This window comes from Gavialis gangeticus, unplaced genomic scaffold (assembly GCF_001723915.1).
Source record: "Gavialis gangeticus isolate Ggan-Ray unplaced genomic scaffold, GavGan_comp1, whole genome shotgun sequence".
In the NCBI taxonomy this organism is placed as follows: domain Eukaryota; kingdom Metazoa; phylum Chordata; order Crocodylia; family Gavialidae; genus Gavialis; species Gavialis gangeticus.
In genome coordinates, this window is record NW_017729018.1 from 2,130,479 (window position 1) to 2,144,220 (window position 13,742).

Here is a 13,742-nt window from a genome sequence, read left to right on the forward strand (position 1 = left end):
CCCCCCCGACTTACTGACCGGACGTTGGTCTCCAAGCTGTAGGACTGTATGTCAGCTCGGATCTGGATTAGCTAATATGGCTAGTTTAATAACTGGCAATCTGTATTGGCCAAAAAAATCTTTATCGGTGCACTCCTACAGCTTGATCATGAATAAAATTCCTCTCTGATCCCAAATGTGGTATTCAGTCTGACCCTGAGTAGATGAGCAAGACCCTCTAGCCAGGGATCTTTGGGTTTCCACAGGAGCACTGGCTTATTCCAGTCAAAATCCACAGCTCTGGTGTGACTTTCTGAGGAAGGATGGGGGTGTGGGGGATGACCACATTCCCTGACCTAATATGGCAGCCAGCAAAGCTCAGAAGCATGGCATAACCAAGCATCCTCCACTCTGCACTGCAACCTGGGGACCAAAAATACAATGCCATACCTTCTCTTAACCAAAGCTATTGCTAGGTAGACAGACAATTGAGTTAAGAGCATGGATAAGCATTGGTCAGGGATGATTATAGAGTAGCATTGCCTGGAGTGGGTTGTGAAAAGCAACAGCTGAAAGCTCACAAGTTCCTGTCTCACCCTGTCCACATCCCCCTCCCCTCAGCTTGAAGATCATTAGAAAAGCTCTGCAGTACAGGACAGATGGAAATAGGAGGACCATGCTCAACAGTATGAGGATTAAGTAGAGCTCCACAAGTGGCATAACTATGAAACAAAATTAAAGAGTAGGAACAAGTTTAAGGAGATAGGAATTATAGAAAGTAGGAGTTTTGGCTCTCTATACAGGACTCTTAATGCATGGAGTCTACACTGCAGTAGGGGACTGCAAACACAAGTGGACAGTGTTTGGTTTTCCCACACTTCTGGGTTTTGCTGGTTACCACGTGAAGCTAGGACAGGCAGGTCACCATTGCTAACATGCAGGGAAGTACTGTGATAAAGAGTTGGCTTCTCTAGCCCTAGAGAAGGAGTACTTGTATATCCCCAATTACAGGTTCCCAAACTTTAAAATACTCTCAGACCTCGTGTGCTAAAAGTGGGGACAGCTTAGTTGACTGTAAAAATATTCTCTAAATACTTACTTATTTGAGCCTTGGTTTGTATTAAGTGTTGTTTACGTAGTCATTTACTTTCTGGGGGGGGTATTGATATCACACTTTGAAATGCAAGCATTGGGTCTTTATAAATGGATCTGTTAGTACTATATACTTTGGTTATCGTGATTTCTTATGCCGTATTTATGCTGGGAAAATTAATTTGTAGGGGTGCACTAACAGATTTTGGGGGCCGATACCAATAGCTGATACTTAAGGAGGCATATCAGCTTATACCGATCCGATTTCTGATGCAGCTGCCTCCAGCTGGCAAGTCCGGTGTGGTGGAAGGGGCATGGGGTGGTGCAGCTCAATGTCCCCTGCAGAAAGGGAGGGGGCAGGCACTGCCCAAGCAGGGTGGGGGGGCAGTCACAGCTCGTGGGAGGGGAGACTGTTCCCACTGTTGCTTGTACCCTAGGAGGGCAAGGGGGGCGGGGGGCGTGTGCATCTCGGATCTGCATGGTGCAAGCTGTATCTGGGGCTGTGCGGGGCTCTTCTCACTGGGGGCTGGGCCCAGAGTGGGCAATGGTGGCGCTGGGAGTATGCTGCATCCACCCCAGATTTCACTGCCACTTCACTCCCAATGCTGCTACCACCAACCACCCAGCCCAGCCCTGGCTCAATGCCCCACCTCCACCCACATGCCGGGAAAAGCCAGGGCTGCACCGGCCCCTGGGAGTGGGCAGTGGCGAAACTGGGGTGGATGCAGCATCCTCCCAGTGTTACTAGCACCCGCTCCAAGCCCAGCACCCACCAAGAAGAGCCCCATGAAGCCTTAGCTGCAGCCCGGCCCACCCCACACAGATCCGAGAGGCACACCCCCTTCCCCCCCCCATGCCCTCCCGATTGTGCAAGCAGTGGTGGGAGCTGCCTTGAGCTGTGGCTCCAGCCCCCCCGCCCCTCCTGGGCAGTGCCTGCTCCTGTCCCTTCCTCACCTTTTGTGGGGGGCATTGATCTGCCCCCCAATACCCCATCCCTCCCCTTCCACCACACCGGACTTACTGGCTGGAGGCAGCTATCCACACTGCCAGCTGTGCTTCTTACTCCCCTAGTGCTACATGCAGCACGGGCATTTATTGGCCAAATTATTGGCCCTATTGGGCAGATATCCAATACAGCCAGTTTTCTTTATATTGGTACTGATCCGATATTGGACCGATGTGTCGGTGCACCTCCTAATTTGCATAGCTATTTATAGTTCAATATTAACTACCTTATCTAGACTAGACTTTTTGTAGTGTTTTATTGTGTTAAGGTAAAATGTTTTAAATATATTTTATGAAGGATCCAAAGTAGAAGTCCTATATGTATACTAGCTCTGTAGAAGTGGAAGTTACTCTGTTGAATGGGCACACGTTTTAACATTTAAGTGTTTGACTTTGCAATCTTGATACTTTTTTTCCTGTTGTTGTTTGTAATGCAATATCTTTTTCAGATTGTACTTTAAATTTGATATATTGAAGTGAGGGAGTGTTACAATGAGAAAAAGTAATGCTGTGCTGCCTTTTTTTTTTCTTTCTTTGACTGTAGTAACAAAGAACAATGTCTTTATGCCATCAAGCTTCTGTGAACCCTCTACAGGAAATTCTGACTCAGAACCAGGTCAGCTTCCTAAACTTTCTTTCTCACCAAAAAGTTGTGGATTATGTTGGGATCAAGAACTGTCTGTTTAGCACTTCGAGTAAGAAACTTGCTGGAAGAAAGCAGATTAGTTGCTGCTGTTCGTTTCCATTCATGACCACATTTTCCTGACGTGTTTTAAATGGATTGTTTTTTGGCTTTTGGGCTTCTTAATTGTACTTCTCACTTTGCAATAGCTGAACTTCAGGTCAGTTGAGAGTAATGTTTCTCAGTTTGTCATTGTTCTCAAAGATGGTTCAGGGTTCATAACTCTTATCCTGCAAATGTAATGGTCTTTTTCCATGCAAGCTGAATGCTGTTACAGAAATAACATAACCCATACATTACAAGACTGTTTGATTCCTGAAAAAGATTTAAACGCTAATTGTGCGATGGTTTTACTCTATCTAGGGCCCCCACTACATGTGCAGGTAAAGGCACAATGGAATCTACGCACAATCCACACAATCATGCCTCCTGCCCTGCCACACTTGCATGGCAGGAGGTGCAATTTTGGGATTGCACGTTGGATTGCATTATGCCTTATTGCTGGTACAGGGGGAGCTCGGTACTGGGCTGCTCCTGCAGTTGTGAGCTCCTTCACTTGAGGGACTGCCAGCTGCAGAGGCACCCATGCACCTGTGAAGTTGGGGGATCACGGCAGCTGCAATCTTTTGTGATTGGGGGTGTGTGAAACCTTCAGGCCCTGGGGATCACGGCAGCTGTGATCCCCATGGCCCGGGGGTTTCATGTAGGGCATGGTGTCCTTCTGTGACTGGAAGCCCCTGCTACACATGCAAATTAAAGCTTCGTAGCAACCAGGTCTAAAGTTAGATGTCTAAACTGCGTACTTACTTGGTAGCTGGTTGGAGCTTTTTATTGTATGATAAGTACTTTGCACTTGTAGTTAGTCTTATAGTAATTGCACAGTTAACTGGTTAATTGTGCAATACCTATAATATGTAAAAGGGGCCTAGAAGATAGGATTTTGACTTGTAATTTTGGGCTATCTGACTTCTCTGCCACTCCCCAGCTGCAGCTCTTTCATCCCTTTGGAACAGGGAGCTTCACCCCACTCCTTTTACATCAAAGGGCCTTCTTGTCCATAGCAGTTGCCTAGCCACAGCAAGGAAATGAATGTGTGTTGGAATCTGTTTTCTTATCCTGAACTTGAAAGAATAGCTAGGCTTGTGTGTGCCAAAGCTTCAGGGGCATCAGTCTGACCCTCTCTCAACCTGTTGCTGGACATGAGAATTGCAAAATTATATTTTTAGAAAGAATGGAATAATGAAAAACCTTGATTCTTTCAACTTTGCACCCAACGTAGTATTGTTTTTCTCATGCTCCCACAAATAATGTGCTCAAATAAATGGAACTGGGCACAAAGTGGCTGAGTTATGGCAACTAGAATTTGGTTCCACAGATGATTTGGGGAGAGATCCATATTTATATAGAAAGTTCAGAGTACAGATCAGTAACTTTATGTAAATGCTGTATTACTGCTAAATGTGATGCCTCAAGCCTGCGATATTCCAAATTTAATAGTAAACTTTACAAGAATTTACAAGATTTAACCCTGTCCTGTAGTGACACATTGTATCAACCATACTATTATAAACACATGGTAATGTCTTTGTTCCAAGTTTAAACTGATATGGCAATTGACTTTTTTTCCCTTTTATACAAAGCTTAATAGTGGCTTTATAGAGCATTATTAAATTCTAACTTTAATAACAAGACCTGAGGCAGTTTTAACTCACATTAGGAGTTTGCGTAATGTTATTGAGCCCATTTAAGATGAACAGAAAATTTGACAACAGGAGCCAAATTTCTAAAAGGGACCACTTTATCATATTGACTCAACCAATTTACCTTAATTCTTAGATAAACTTTATAATGATTATATAACATTTGGAGAGGATACCTTGTATTTTTATAATACAGAGTTTTCCAAGTACAAAATTTAAGTTAGAGAGTTACAGGTAGCTGTTTGACAATAGAAGGCAGACTGTAAACCCTTGATGTGACAACACGGGCAACATTTACCAATGCAATATACACCAAACCTATTAGACTTGTTTCTGTGTTGCCAGCTTTACTTCAGTACTGTATCTTTTTCATATGCTATTTGAGTCCTGCAGTACAGAATTCTGGCAATCTGTTAATAGTTTGTTGCTTAATCCCACCCATCATCTTCCCCTCAATTTGTGCATTTATAAAATCCAGTTGCAAAAGGACTAGTGTGCTCTCAGTCTCTTTGGTGACCAAAACAAACAGACTCCAGAAGCCGCTTGCTCTGCTTTTATAGCACTTCTAGTTTTGGAATGCTCTCCTTGGTTGATTTGTGGCATCTTTCTCCGTTCCTGGTAGACTGTTTGTTTGTTTAAACCATTTTTTAAATGGATTTCTTTTTTGCTTGTCTTAGTTTAATTCAATATTTGTTTTGGTCTTTTTCCTTCTCCATCATGAAATGGAATTGTCCTTTTCAAGAAATCTTTCTTCAAAGTGTGAAAAGTTGTTCCTGTCGTGAGGTCCCTGCCCTGGGAGCTGAACAGAATTCTTGTACATGTAAATTCCCTGCTTTATGGCATCACAAGTTATATTTGATAATTTAATTAAGAGAATTTCCTTTACCAATTCTCCTTCTGTTTTAAAAGAAGAAAAACTTTGTTTAGTTAAATCTGTATATGTGCATTGCACTTACTCTCTTAAAGTGGTAGAAGTATGCTATAAAGAAGGTCCAGTTGAATATATCTTTTCCCTTCTTCTTTGAGAGAGACAATCATTCAAAACCAAATTCCAGGAACTACTTATTTTTTTTGCTTGTCCTGGAGTTACCTTATGACGCTTCTAGAAATGTTACAGAATCTGAGAGAGAAGTTCTAGAGTTCTCACTCTGCCCAAGCTCATGATAGGTAAAGCATTCACTTGGGAATAGGGATATGCAAACCTATAATTCTGTATAAATGATGGTGCTTTTTCCTGCAGTATTAGGTAAATGAAAAGCTGCAGTTGGGAAGCGAACTAAATCATTTTCACTTTTGCCTTCCTCTTTTTGCACTTAAGATATAGGGGATTTATATCAATCCTGGTGTTCCCCAGCTTTCTAGTATGAAGTGTTAGGCTGATTTTTAAGTTGGGGAGAAAAAAGTGAAGTGGAGATTCATCTGCACACAGAATTTTACATGCTAAAATTAAACATCAGATCTGTCAAGTGTGCTTCACAGCCTCTGCTTGTAGACAATACCTTGTACTTAAAATTTTAAGCACCATCGCCTCCATAAACCATTCTGCAAATTGCTATGAAATATGTGCTGTAGGACTGGTGCAACACCTACCCTCTTTTTGAATCCCTATCTACAACTGATGCCCTGCAATACTCTATTTTAATATTTTTTTTAAATTTACATGATGAGTAGTCACTAACCAGAAAAACGGTTGTTCTGCAAACATCTAATTTGATTTAACACTACCCTTTTCTTATTAGAAACCTAATATTATGTCTGAACGTAGCATATAGTGCCTTCGATTTAAAGCTGTCTTGAAATAGGTGTCATTTCCTCACATTTGCTAATAGTTTGTGTTTTTCATACTGAATGGGTTATTTTGGAGCTCATTGTCCTGTTGTATTTCTGCATTCAAAAGATCTTTCATTTTTTATGTAGCAGTGCTTTTCACAGAGTCTCAAAAAGGGAGTGAATTTATTGGGAAAGGGAGGGGTGGGACACAACCTCCGGCTGTTTCCAGGTGGTTTTCCCTGGCAGAGAGAGATCTTGGATCTTCCTTGTGCCTGATGAAAATGCAGTCTCTTGTGTTTAGATTTAGTTGTGCTTTCAACGTCAGTGTGGTGATAACTCCTACTTAAAGCATCTTTTTGTTTCCTAAGTTTGTCTTGTTTTTGATTTTGTGCTTAAGAACTTGGGGTTTCTTATCAAATGCTCCATTAAGTGGCATATATTGCTTAAAACAATCAAACTATAAGATAATGTTTTGCAAAACCTAAAGAGCAAATAATTTTTGCTGTTACAAGACTAATGCTACACTGAAGAAAAGGTCACCAGTGTTCTTATATTGTGTATTATGCTTCTAGAGGAAAAGAGCAGTGGATTCCGACTGAAACCGCCAACACTTATCCATGGTCAGGCACCCAGTGCAGGTAGGTTTAACTTTTTCTGAGGCAAAAGAGAAACATCCACGTTAAATGAAGATTTCCTTTTATTTGCAACTTTCCTCAAATTAATCTGACAATTTGAAAGGATTGTCATTCCGGTGAGAGAGAATTTTGAATCAAACACTGAAGTTAAGAAATATATTTATATCCAAATAAAAGACTATGCACAGACCCAACCTTTAATTGCATTTAAAAGGGAGTGAAAGCTGCTGCTTCAGCTACATCAGCTGTTAAATTGAAGCTATATTGTTACAGGAGCATGCAGATGCAACAAGGGCTAAAGCTCTTTAGTTTCAAGAAGGAATTAAATGACTAAATTGCAGCAGTTTTGCTTCACTTGAATCACTGCAGGAGCATGCAGATGTAATACTTAGAGCATAACATCTTATATTTGTACAGTAGAACCCCGGATACTTCACAAACCCTCATCTTTGTAGAGGGGTAAGGATCCCAACCCTTTAGAGTAACCAGAGATGTACAGCAAACAGGACCACTTAGATGCTCCAGCAGTTTGCTGTAGATTTATTGAAAAGGGTGCCACTTCCTCACTCAGAGCCCAGACTCCATTCATCTGGCAGGAGAAGTGGCACCCTTTGAATTAAAAACTATAGAAAAGAACTGAATGACTTGTCCTAAATTTAGTGGTTAGCCCTCTGTATGTTATGTGTATCGTGAGCTACCCAAGTGCAACTAATCCAGGTTTTTTATTTGATGTTGATATCATTGTGAAATGGAAATAGAACTCTTCTTAATGGAATTCATAATTTGTAACCAATATGGAAAGTTTTTATTTTGGGCATAGTACATGCAGGAATTAATTATAGCTCTTTTCTGGTGCCCAAAGCTGATGTACTACATTTGCATGTGCTTGGGGTGGGGTTGCATTCTCCTTGTCCCGAACTTGGATGGGGCCTGTCTCTTCAGATATTTGGAAAGGCAAACCAGTTTTTAAAAAGTGACAGGTTAATGTAAGGGTGACATTTTTTCATGGTATTTTAATAGGCTAGGGATTCGTCTTTCATTTATTTCAATAGAGTAATGCTAAATCATTGGGGATTCCCATAGTCTACTGGAGTTAATCCAGTTGGGGTTTCCTAATAGACCGGGGTGGGCAATTATTTTGGTTGGTGGGCCTTTTAACGAGTTTTAGTGAGCTGTCGGGGGCTGTGCACATAATCTTTCAGAAGATATAATTTTAACAAATTATAGATAAAAAAACAAGTTGTACTATATACTAAAAATCAAATGCTTACTGTAACGTTTTAGTTTTATTTAAAAAATATTTTTGTCCTGGTTTGCTGTGTGTGTGTTTGTTTTTTGTTTGTTTGTTTGTTTGTTTGTTTGTTTTTTTGAGTAGTGTATATAGAAGTTAAGTGCATTATAGTTCAAAATAGTCACTCTCTTGTATATTGTGAGTGTGGGTGTGAGGGACTACATATGTGCTAGGACCTGGGAGCCAGCTGGGGGTGTTGGGTTATGTGGTGCACGCAGCAGAGCTTGCCTGGGCAGTGTGGTGCAGGTGCGTTGTGCCCTCTCCCCCCACCATTCAGCTCGTGGCATTCCACATAGGGCTGAGCCTCACCTGGGGCAGCTCCTGTCCACATCCACCCCATACCTGGCTACAGCTGGGCAGCTCCACTCCCAGCACACAGGGCTGGGAGTTGGCTGGGTGCTGGAGGTGGAGCCCCAGGTGCTGGGGCAGGAGCCACTTGGCTTTAGGCCTACCCTTCCCCCTTGACCCCACCCGCTGCCTTGGAGCAGCATGGGGTGAGGGGAGGAGGAGGAGCTGAGCAGTACCCAGGTGGGTGCAGCAAGAGCAAGGAAGCTGTGCATGCTGGCTTGGGCTGGGCAGTGCTGTCAGTGGGTGAGAGGTGTAGTGTTGGCTGCCCTGGGCGGGAATGGGTGGGGCATGGCCTCATGTAGAGTGCTGTGGGGGCAGCCATGAGCTGGATATAATTAGTCGGTGGGCTGGATCTGGCCTGTGGGCTATATTTTGCCCACCCCTGTAACAGGCTGTTTAAGGTTAGTTGGACTTCTGAATCCAGATATGAATGGAATGCTATAAGAAAATTCAGTATAATTCCAAATATCAGGTTAATTCCTAGAGGTAGTTGGAGAATTTAAGAGATGGGGAAGATCTGAGGCCCCTGCATCAGATCTTTTACACTTTAAGGCATGGTTAACCAGTTGTCATGCCTTAAATGGTAACCTGGCCACACATTAAAGCAATTAATGGTCTCCTAAAACAAGGGATAACCCATGAAGTTATGCCACAAAAAATCTGATAACTTTGTGGACTGTTCCTATCACACCATTAATTGAACACGTGGCCAGATGTGTCACTGCGGTGGTGAGCCCCATCAGCTGGTGGGACTCCCCACTGCAGGAGCACATGGTATACCCCCAAGGCTGGGAGCCCTGTCAGCTGAGGGGGCTCCTAGCCTTAGGAGCTTGCTACGTGTCAGTGCAGAGGGAGCCAGGGATCATGACCCCGGGCTCTCCTTGTACAGGCAAGAAGGTGAGATGGCATCTGATGCTTGATTCCCATAGTCACACCTCCTGTCCTGCAGATGTGACATGGCAGGGGATACAATTGTGTGGATCACGCATCAGATCCTATTGTGCTTTTTATGTGCATGTCTGGCAGGGACCTAAGTTATGGATCTGGGCACTGCTTTCAAATATAGCTGGGAGTACCTGTTTTGCACATTACTTTAAATTAGTGGTTCTCAGTTAGGGTGCTGTGGCACCTTGGGGGTGGCATGAGATCCTCTTGGGAGCACCATGGCCTGCCACCCCACATTAGCACTGTTAAGTGTGTAAACATTTATATATGATCTGCAGTATAAACCCAGAGACTTCAAATAGGAATCCAGTGTGAAATACATTCTGACCTGTTGTGGGCTTTCTTCAGGTTTTTAGCAACAGGAGAATCACTCTATTTTCTGTGGTCAAAAATGATTGAAAATTAGTGTTTAAATGGGGTGCTGATGAATTCAGAAGTGCCTTGAATCTGAAAAGATTGAGAACTGTTCCTTTTTAAATGAACCTTTCTGACTTTCCCCCCAATGTACCTTTCGTAGTACCTTTTATTTAAATGTAAAGTTGGTGGCTGAATGAGAAATACATGTGGATTTGTTTAAAGATTAGTAACTAATTACCCCTCTTCTGAAATAATTTTGGAGAAATAAGTGGGAAAGTGCCTTTTCCAGTGTAAATAAATTTCTACTTTTAACTTTGTCCTGTCAGATGCTTAGGGAAAACTAGATGGAAATTGAATTTTGCAACTCAGTACATTTAAATGTCTGAAGGTCCTGGAAAAGTTTGCTTCCATTTTTAGGCCTCCCAAGCCAGAAACCGAAAGAACAGCAACGAAGCGTACTGCGTCCTGCAGTATTACAAGCACCGCAGCCAAAGGCTTTCTCACAAATGGGTAAATCACATTTCTCTATTGGTTTATAATTTTACCTTTACTCTGCATCTAGGTATGTTGCAGAAAACTTAGTTGCAACAGGCTTTATTTTAGATGTCTTCCAGATTTGCCCTTTCTTTCAAAGAAAAAGACCAGAAATTAAGTGTAAACCTAAGATTGTACACAGTGACCTATATGGGATGCAGGTAGTAAATGCAACTTGGGTGAATGGTGAGGCATTGTCTCCAGCACCAAAATAGTGTGGTTTTCTCTACAGCCGTAAGCCCTAGCATTTGGTTTTCCAGAGTATCGTTGACTTTAGTATTCTGATGTTACTTTAACTTCAGTTCATGGACTTTCCACATTTTAGTATGAATTGCAACCTGAATTAAGCAGATTTTTCACTTAATCCTGCTTATTTTATATGTTGTGAAACTGATTTTACAAAGAGCCAAGGAAAGATTTATAGTTTTCATTTGAATGTATAATGTTTTTAGCTTAATTCTTTAAGCAGATCTTTATAGTGGTACCGACTTGCCTTTTTTCTAATCGCCTAGGAAATTATATTGCAATTTTAATACCACTAGATTCTATAAAGCATTCTAAGGTTTCTAGTGCTGTTATTGTGTTACCACCAATTTTATTTATATAGTTCTCTAGGAAGCTAAGTATTTGTTAGGGTGGCCACTTAATTTGTTTTTTAACTTAATTGTTTTGTAACTTAATTAACTTGTTAGGGTGGCATGTAATACTGGCATGTCATTTTTCATTATAGTTCCAAGCAGTGGGACCAATGGTATAAACGCCCCGCCAGATTCTGGAGTGGCAGCTCCATCAGAATTATTAATCAGCACAACAGTGAAAAGATCAGACTCTGAAGACAAGGTGAGTTTTTGACAATGATCTGAGACCAATGGAAGCTTTTTTTTTGATAACATTAAGTTGCATCTCTTGCTAGTATTGTGACTTTCCTGTAGGGATAGCTCTTTTACTTAGTGCTTCTACCTCACTTCAGGTAAATATCTATCAAGAATTGTAAAGTAAGCTTTGTGAAGCCTAGCAATCTTACTATATAAGAAAGTGTCCTTTGCCAAAACAGACTAATTTGCCACTACAAATGCAACAACTGAACTGGTTTTCTTGACAGATACCTTCCATTCTGAGTAGTAGTAGTGGATATACTGCCTAGGCCAGGTTCTGTTCTACTTAGGCACGTAAGTGGATTTAGGATTGCAGTTAGTTGCCTGCTTCATCCTGTTTAAGTACATGGAAAAACTTAATACAAAAGGTGGGGGTGAGAGTGGGGGAGGGTCCTCTTCCTGCTGCTTTTTTGTGATTCAGTCTTGTAAGATATCTGTTACAAAAATAGATGAATCAATACATTTTCGGGGACTTGAACAGCTGGAATAAAATCACACTTTGGCATCTAAGTCTGTTTAGATGCTGAATAGTAGAATAAAATGTGGCCCTGTGTTTCTGTTCCTAACAGAAATGAACCATTCTATCAGCTCTTGTTTTTCTACCTATTTAGCATTGTTGCCACCCTCCTTACCACTATCACTAGCTTTCAATAATCTGCTAAATTTACCAACAAGAGTTTAACAGATTTTCATTCTGGAAAAGTAGTTTCTCCCTTTTGAGAGTTGAATAATATGCTGCTTATTCAGCTCTGGTCTGCAGGTGTCTCCCTCTCTCTACTCTATATGCAGTGCAGAGTCAGGAGGAGTAGAAAACTGTTGCAAATAATGCATACAAATTGGAGTTTCTCTATAAAGGAAGAGATATCTGCATCTGGCAGTTTTTCTTGACTCATCTGAAGAGATCCCCATTCCGGTGGAACTTAAAAAGCTGGTATGAGTGGAACTCTGCTGAAAATGGGGAAATGGGAAAGAGGAAAGAGCTTTGGTGAAAGCCCACCAATCTGCCTGCTGCATGACAGGAGGTGGGTGCTGCCAGCTGGGACTGGCGCGGAAGCCAGTAAGCCTGGCTTTGAAACTCAAAACATTTTGAAACTTTCAGAACGTTTTGAGTTCCCTTGTTTCATTTCAAAGCTATTTCAAAGCTTGTTTCATTTTCATTTTGCTGTTTTGAGCTTGAAATGTCAAGCGAAATTTTGCACAGCCCTAGTAATGATCCATATTATTTTTACATCAGGCAGGGTAGGGTGGCACTTGAAAGACTAGCTGGTTCAGAGAGGCATAAGCTTTCATAGGCAACAGCCTGCTTTGAAGTAGACAGCCTACAAAAGCTTATGCCTCTCTGAACCACGTTGTCTCTAAGGTGCCACCTTGTCACACAGGAAGTATTAGGCACAGGCAGAGAGTTTGTTTTTGCCATTTTAGATTTAGAAGTTTTTGTGCCTTTTTTTTTAACTGGCAAACTAAACTTTTTAGTTGCATGTATTGTATTGCATAATACAAATATAACCCTTCCACCAGGCCTTGTACAGCAGTAGCCCAGGCTCAGATTTAAGGGTTTAACATTGAATTCCTAAATGTGGCTCATGCCCCTATCCAGAAACCTGGGGAGGAAAAAAATTAACTGGATGTTCTACAGTGAGCAAACTTCCCCGCTCAAAAACAATGTTCATCAGAAACAGGCTTATTACAGGGAGGGAAAATCAATTAAATACACAACCTCAGACTTTGACCATTAAACGTTAGTTGCTAGTCTCAGTCATTAGCAAACCAGCCATAGGGAGCCATCACCTTGACCAGTCTGCTTTGGGATGGAGTCTCTCCCAGGGCTGCCATCTGGAGTTGCTACCACCTACACCAGTGTTTTCCCAACCGGTGTGCCATCAGGCATATCCAGGTCTGTTGCCGCATTTTGGGCTGGAGCCAAGCCACTTGCTGCTGCTGTGGGCAGCCAGACAGATGGGGGGTGTGGCTTCAGCCAGTAATTTAAACACCGCACCACCCGCTTCCTGTCACTCCACAGCATTCCACCCTTCGCTACTCCCTGCTGCCTGGTCTGTGGTGTTCAGCTACTCACTACCCAATCCACTCCCTCCCTCCCCTACCCCTCCAGGCTGCGGCTATGCCCTGCTGTTGCTTGCACCTTGCCCCTTTCTGCCCAGAGCGAGCTGCACCTGCGTCAGCGCTGGGAGTGGGGACTCTACCTGCCGCCACTTGCCAGCCAGGGCGGCGGGGGCTGCAGGATGCACTGATGCTGGGACCGGCACTGCTCGCTGATGCAGGCGTGGCTCACTTCGGGCAGAAGGGGACAATTGGCAGCAAGGCGTAGCCCCCACTCCCAGTGCTGCTGCACCTGCATCAGTGCTGGGAGTGGGGGCTCTGCCCTGTTGCTGCTTGCTCAGCTGGTGCGGGGTGATGCAGGCACAACATCACTGGGAGCGGGGGCTCTGCCCTGGTACCGCTTGCCCCCTTCTGCCCACATCATGTCGTCCCCTGTCCCCCCCCGCCCTGGCTGGGCAAGCGGCAGCAGGG

The 13,742-nt window shown here is 42.9% G+C and overlaps 1 protein-coding gene across 3 annotated transcripts in view; it reads left to right on the forward strand.

Moving 5' to 3' along the window:
• The window catches only part of RANBP3 (RAN binding protein 3), a 174,979-nt gene that overhangs the window by 69,856 nt on the left and 91,381 nt on the right, over positions 1-13,742 (forward strand). For all 3 annotated transcript variants that reach the window (XM_019513204.1, XM_019513205.1, XM_019513206.1), the window contains 4 exons: positions 2,621-2,692; positions 6,801-6,866; positions 10,222-10,314; positions 11,069-11,178. In XM_019513204.1, coding sequence (XP_019368749.1) covers positions 2,621-2,692; positions 6,801-6,866; positions 10,222-10,314; positions 11,069-11,178 — 341 coding nt within the window. The remainder of the gene's footprint in view (positions 1-2,620; positions 2,693-6,800; positions 6,867-10,221; positions 10,315-11,068; positions 11,179-13,742) is intronic.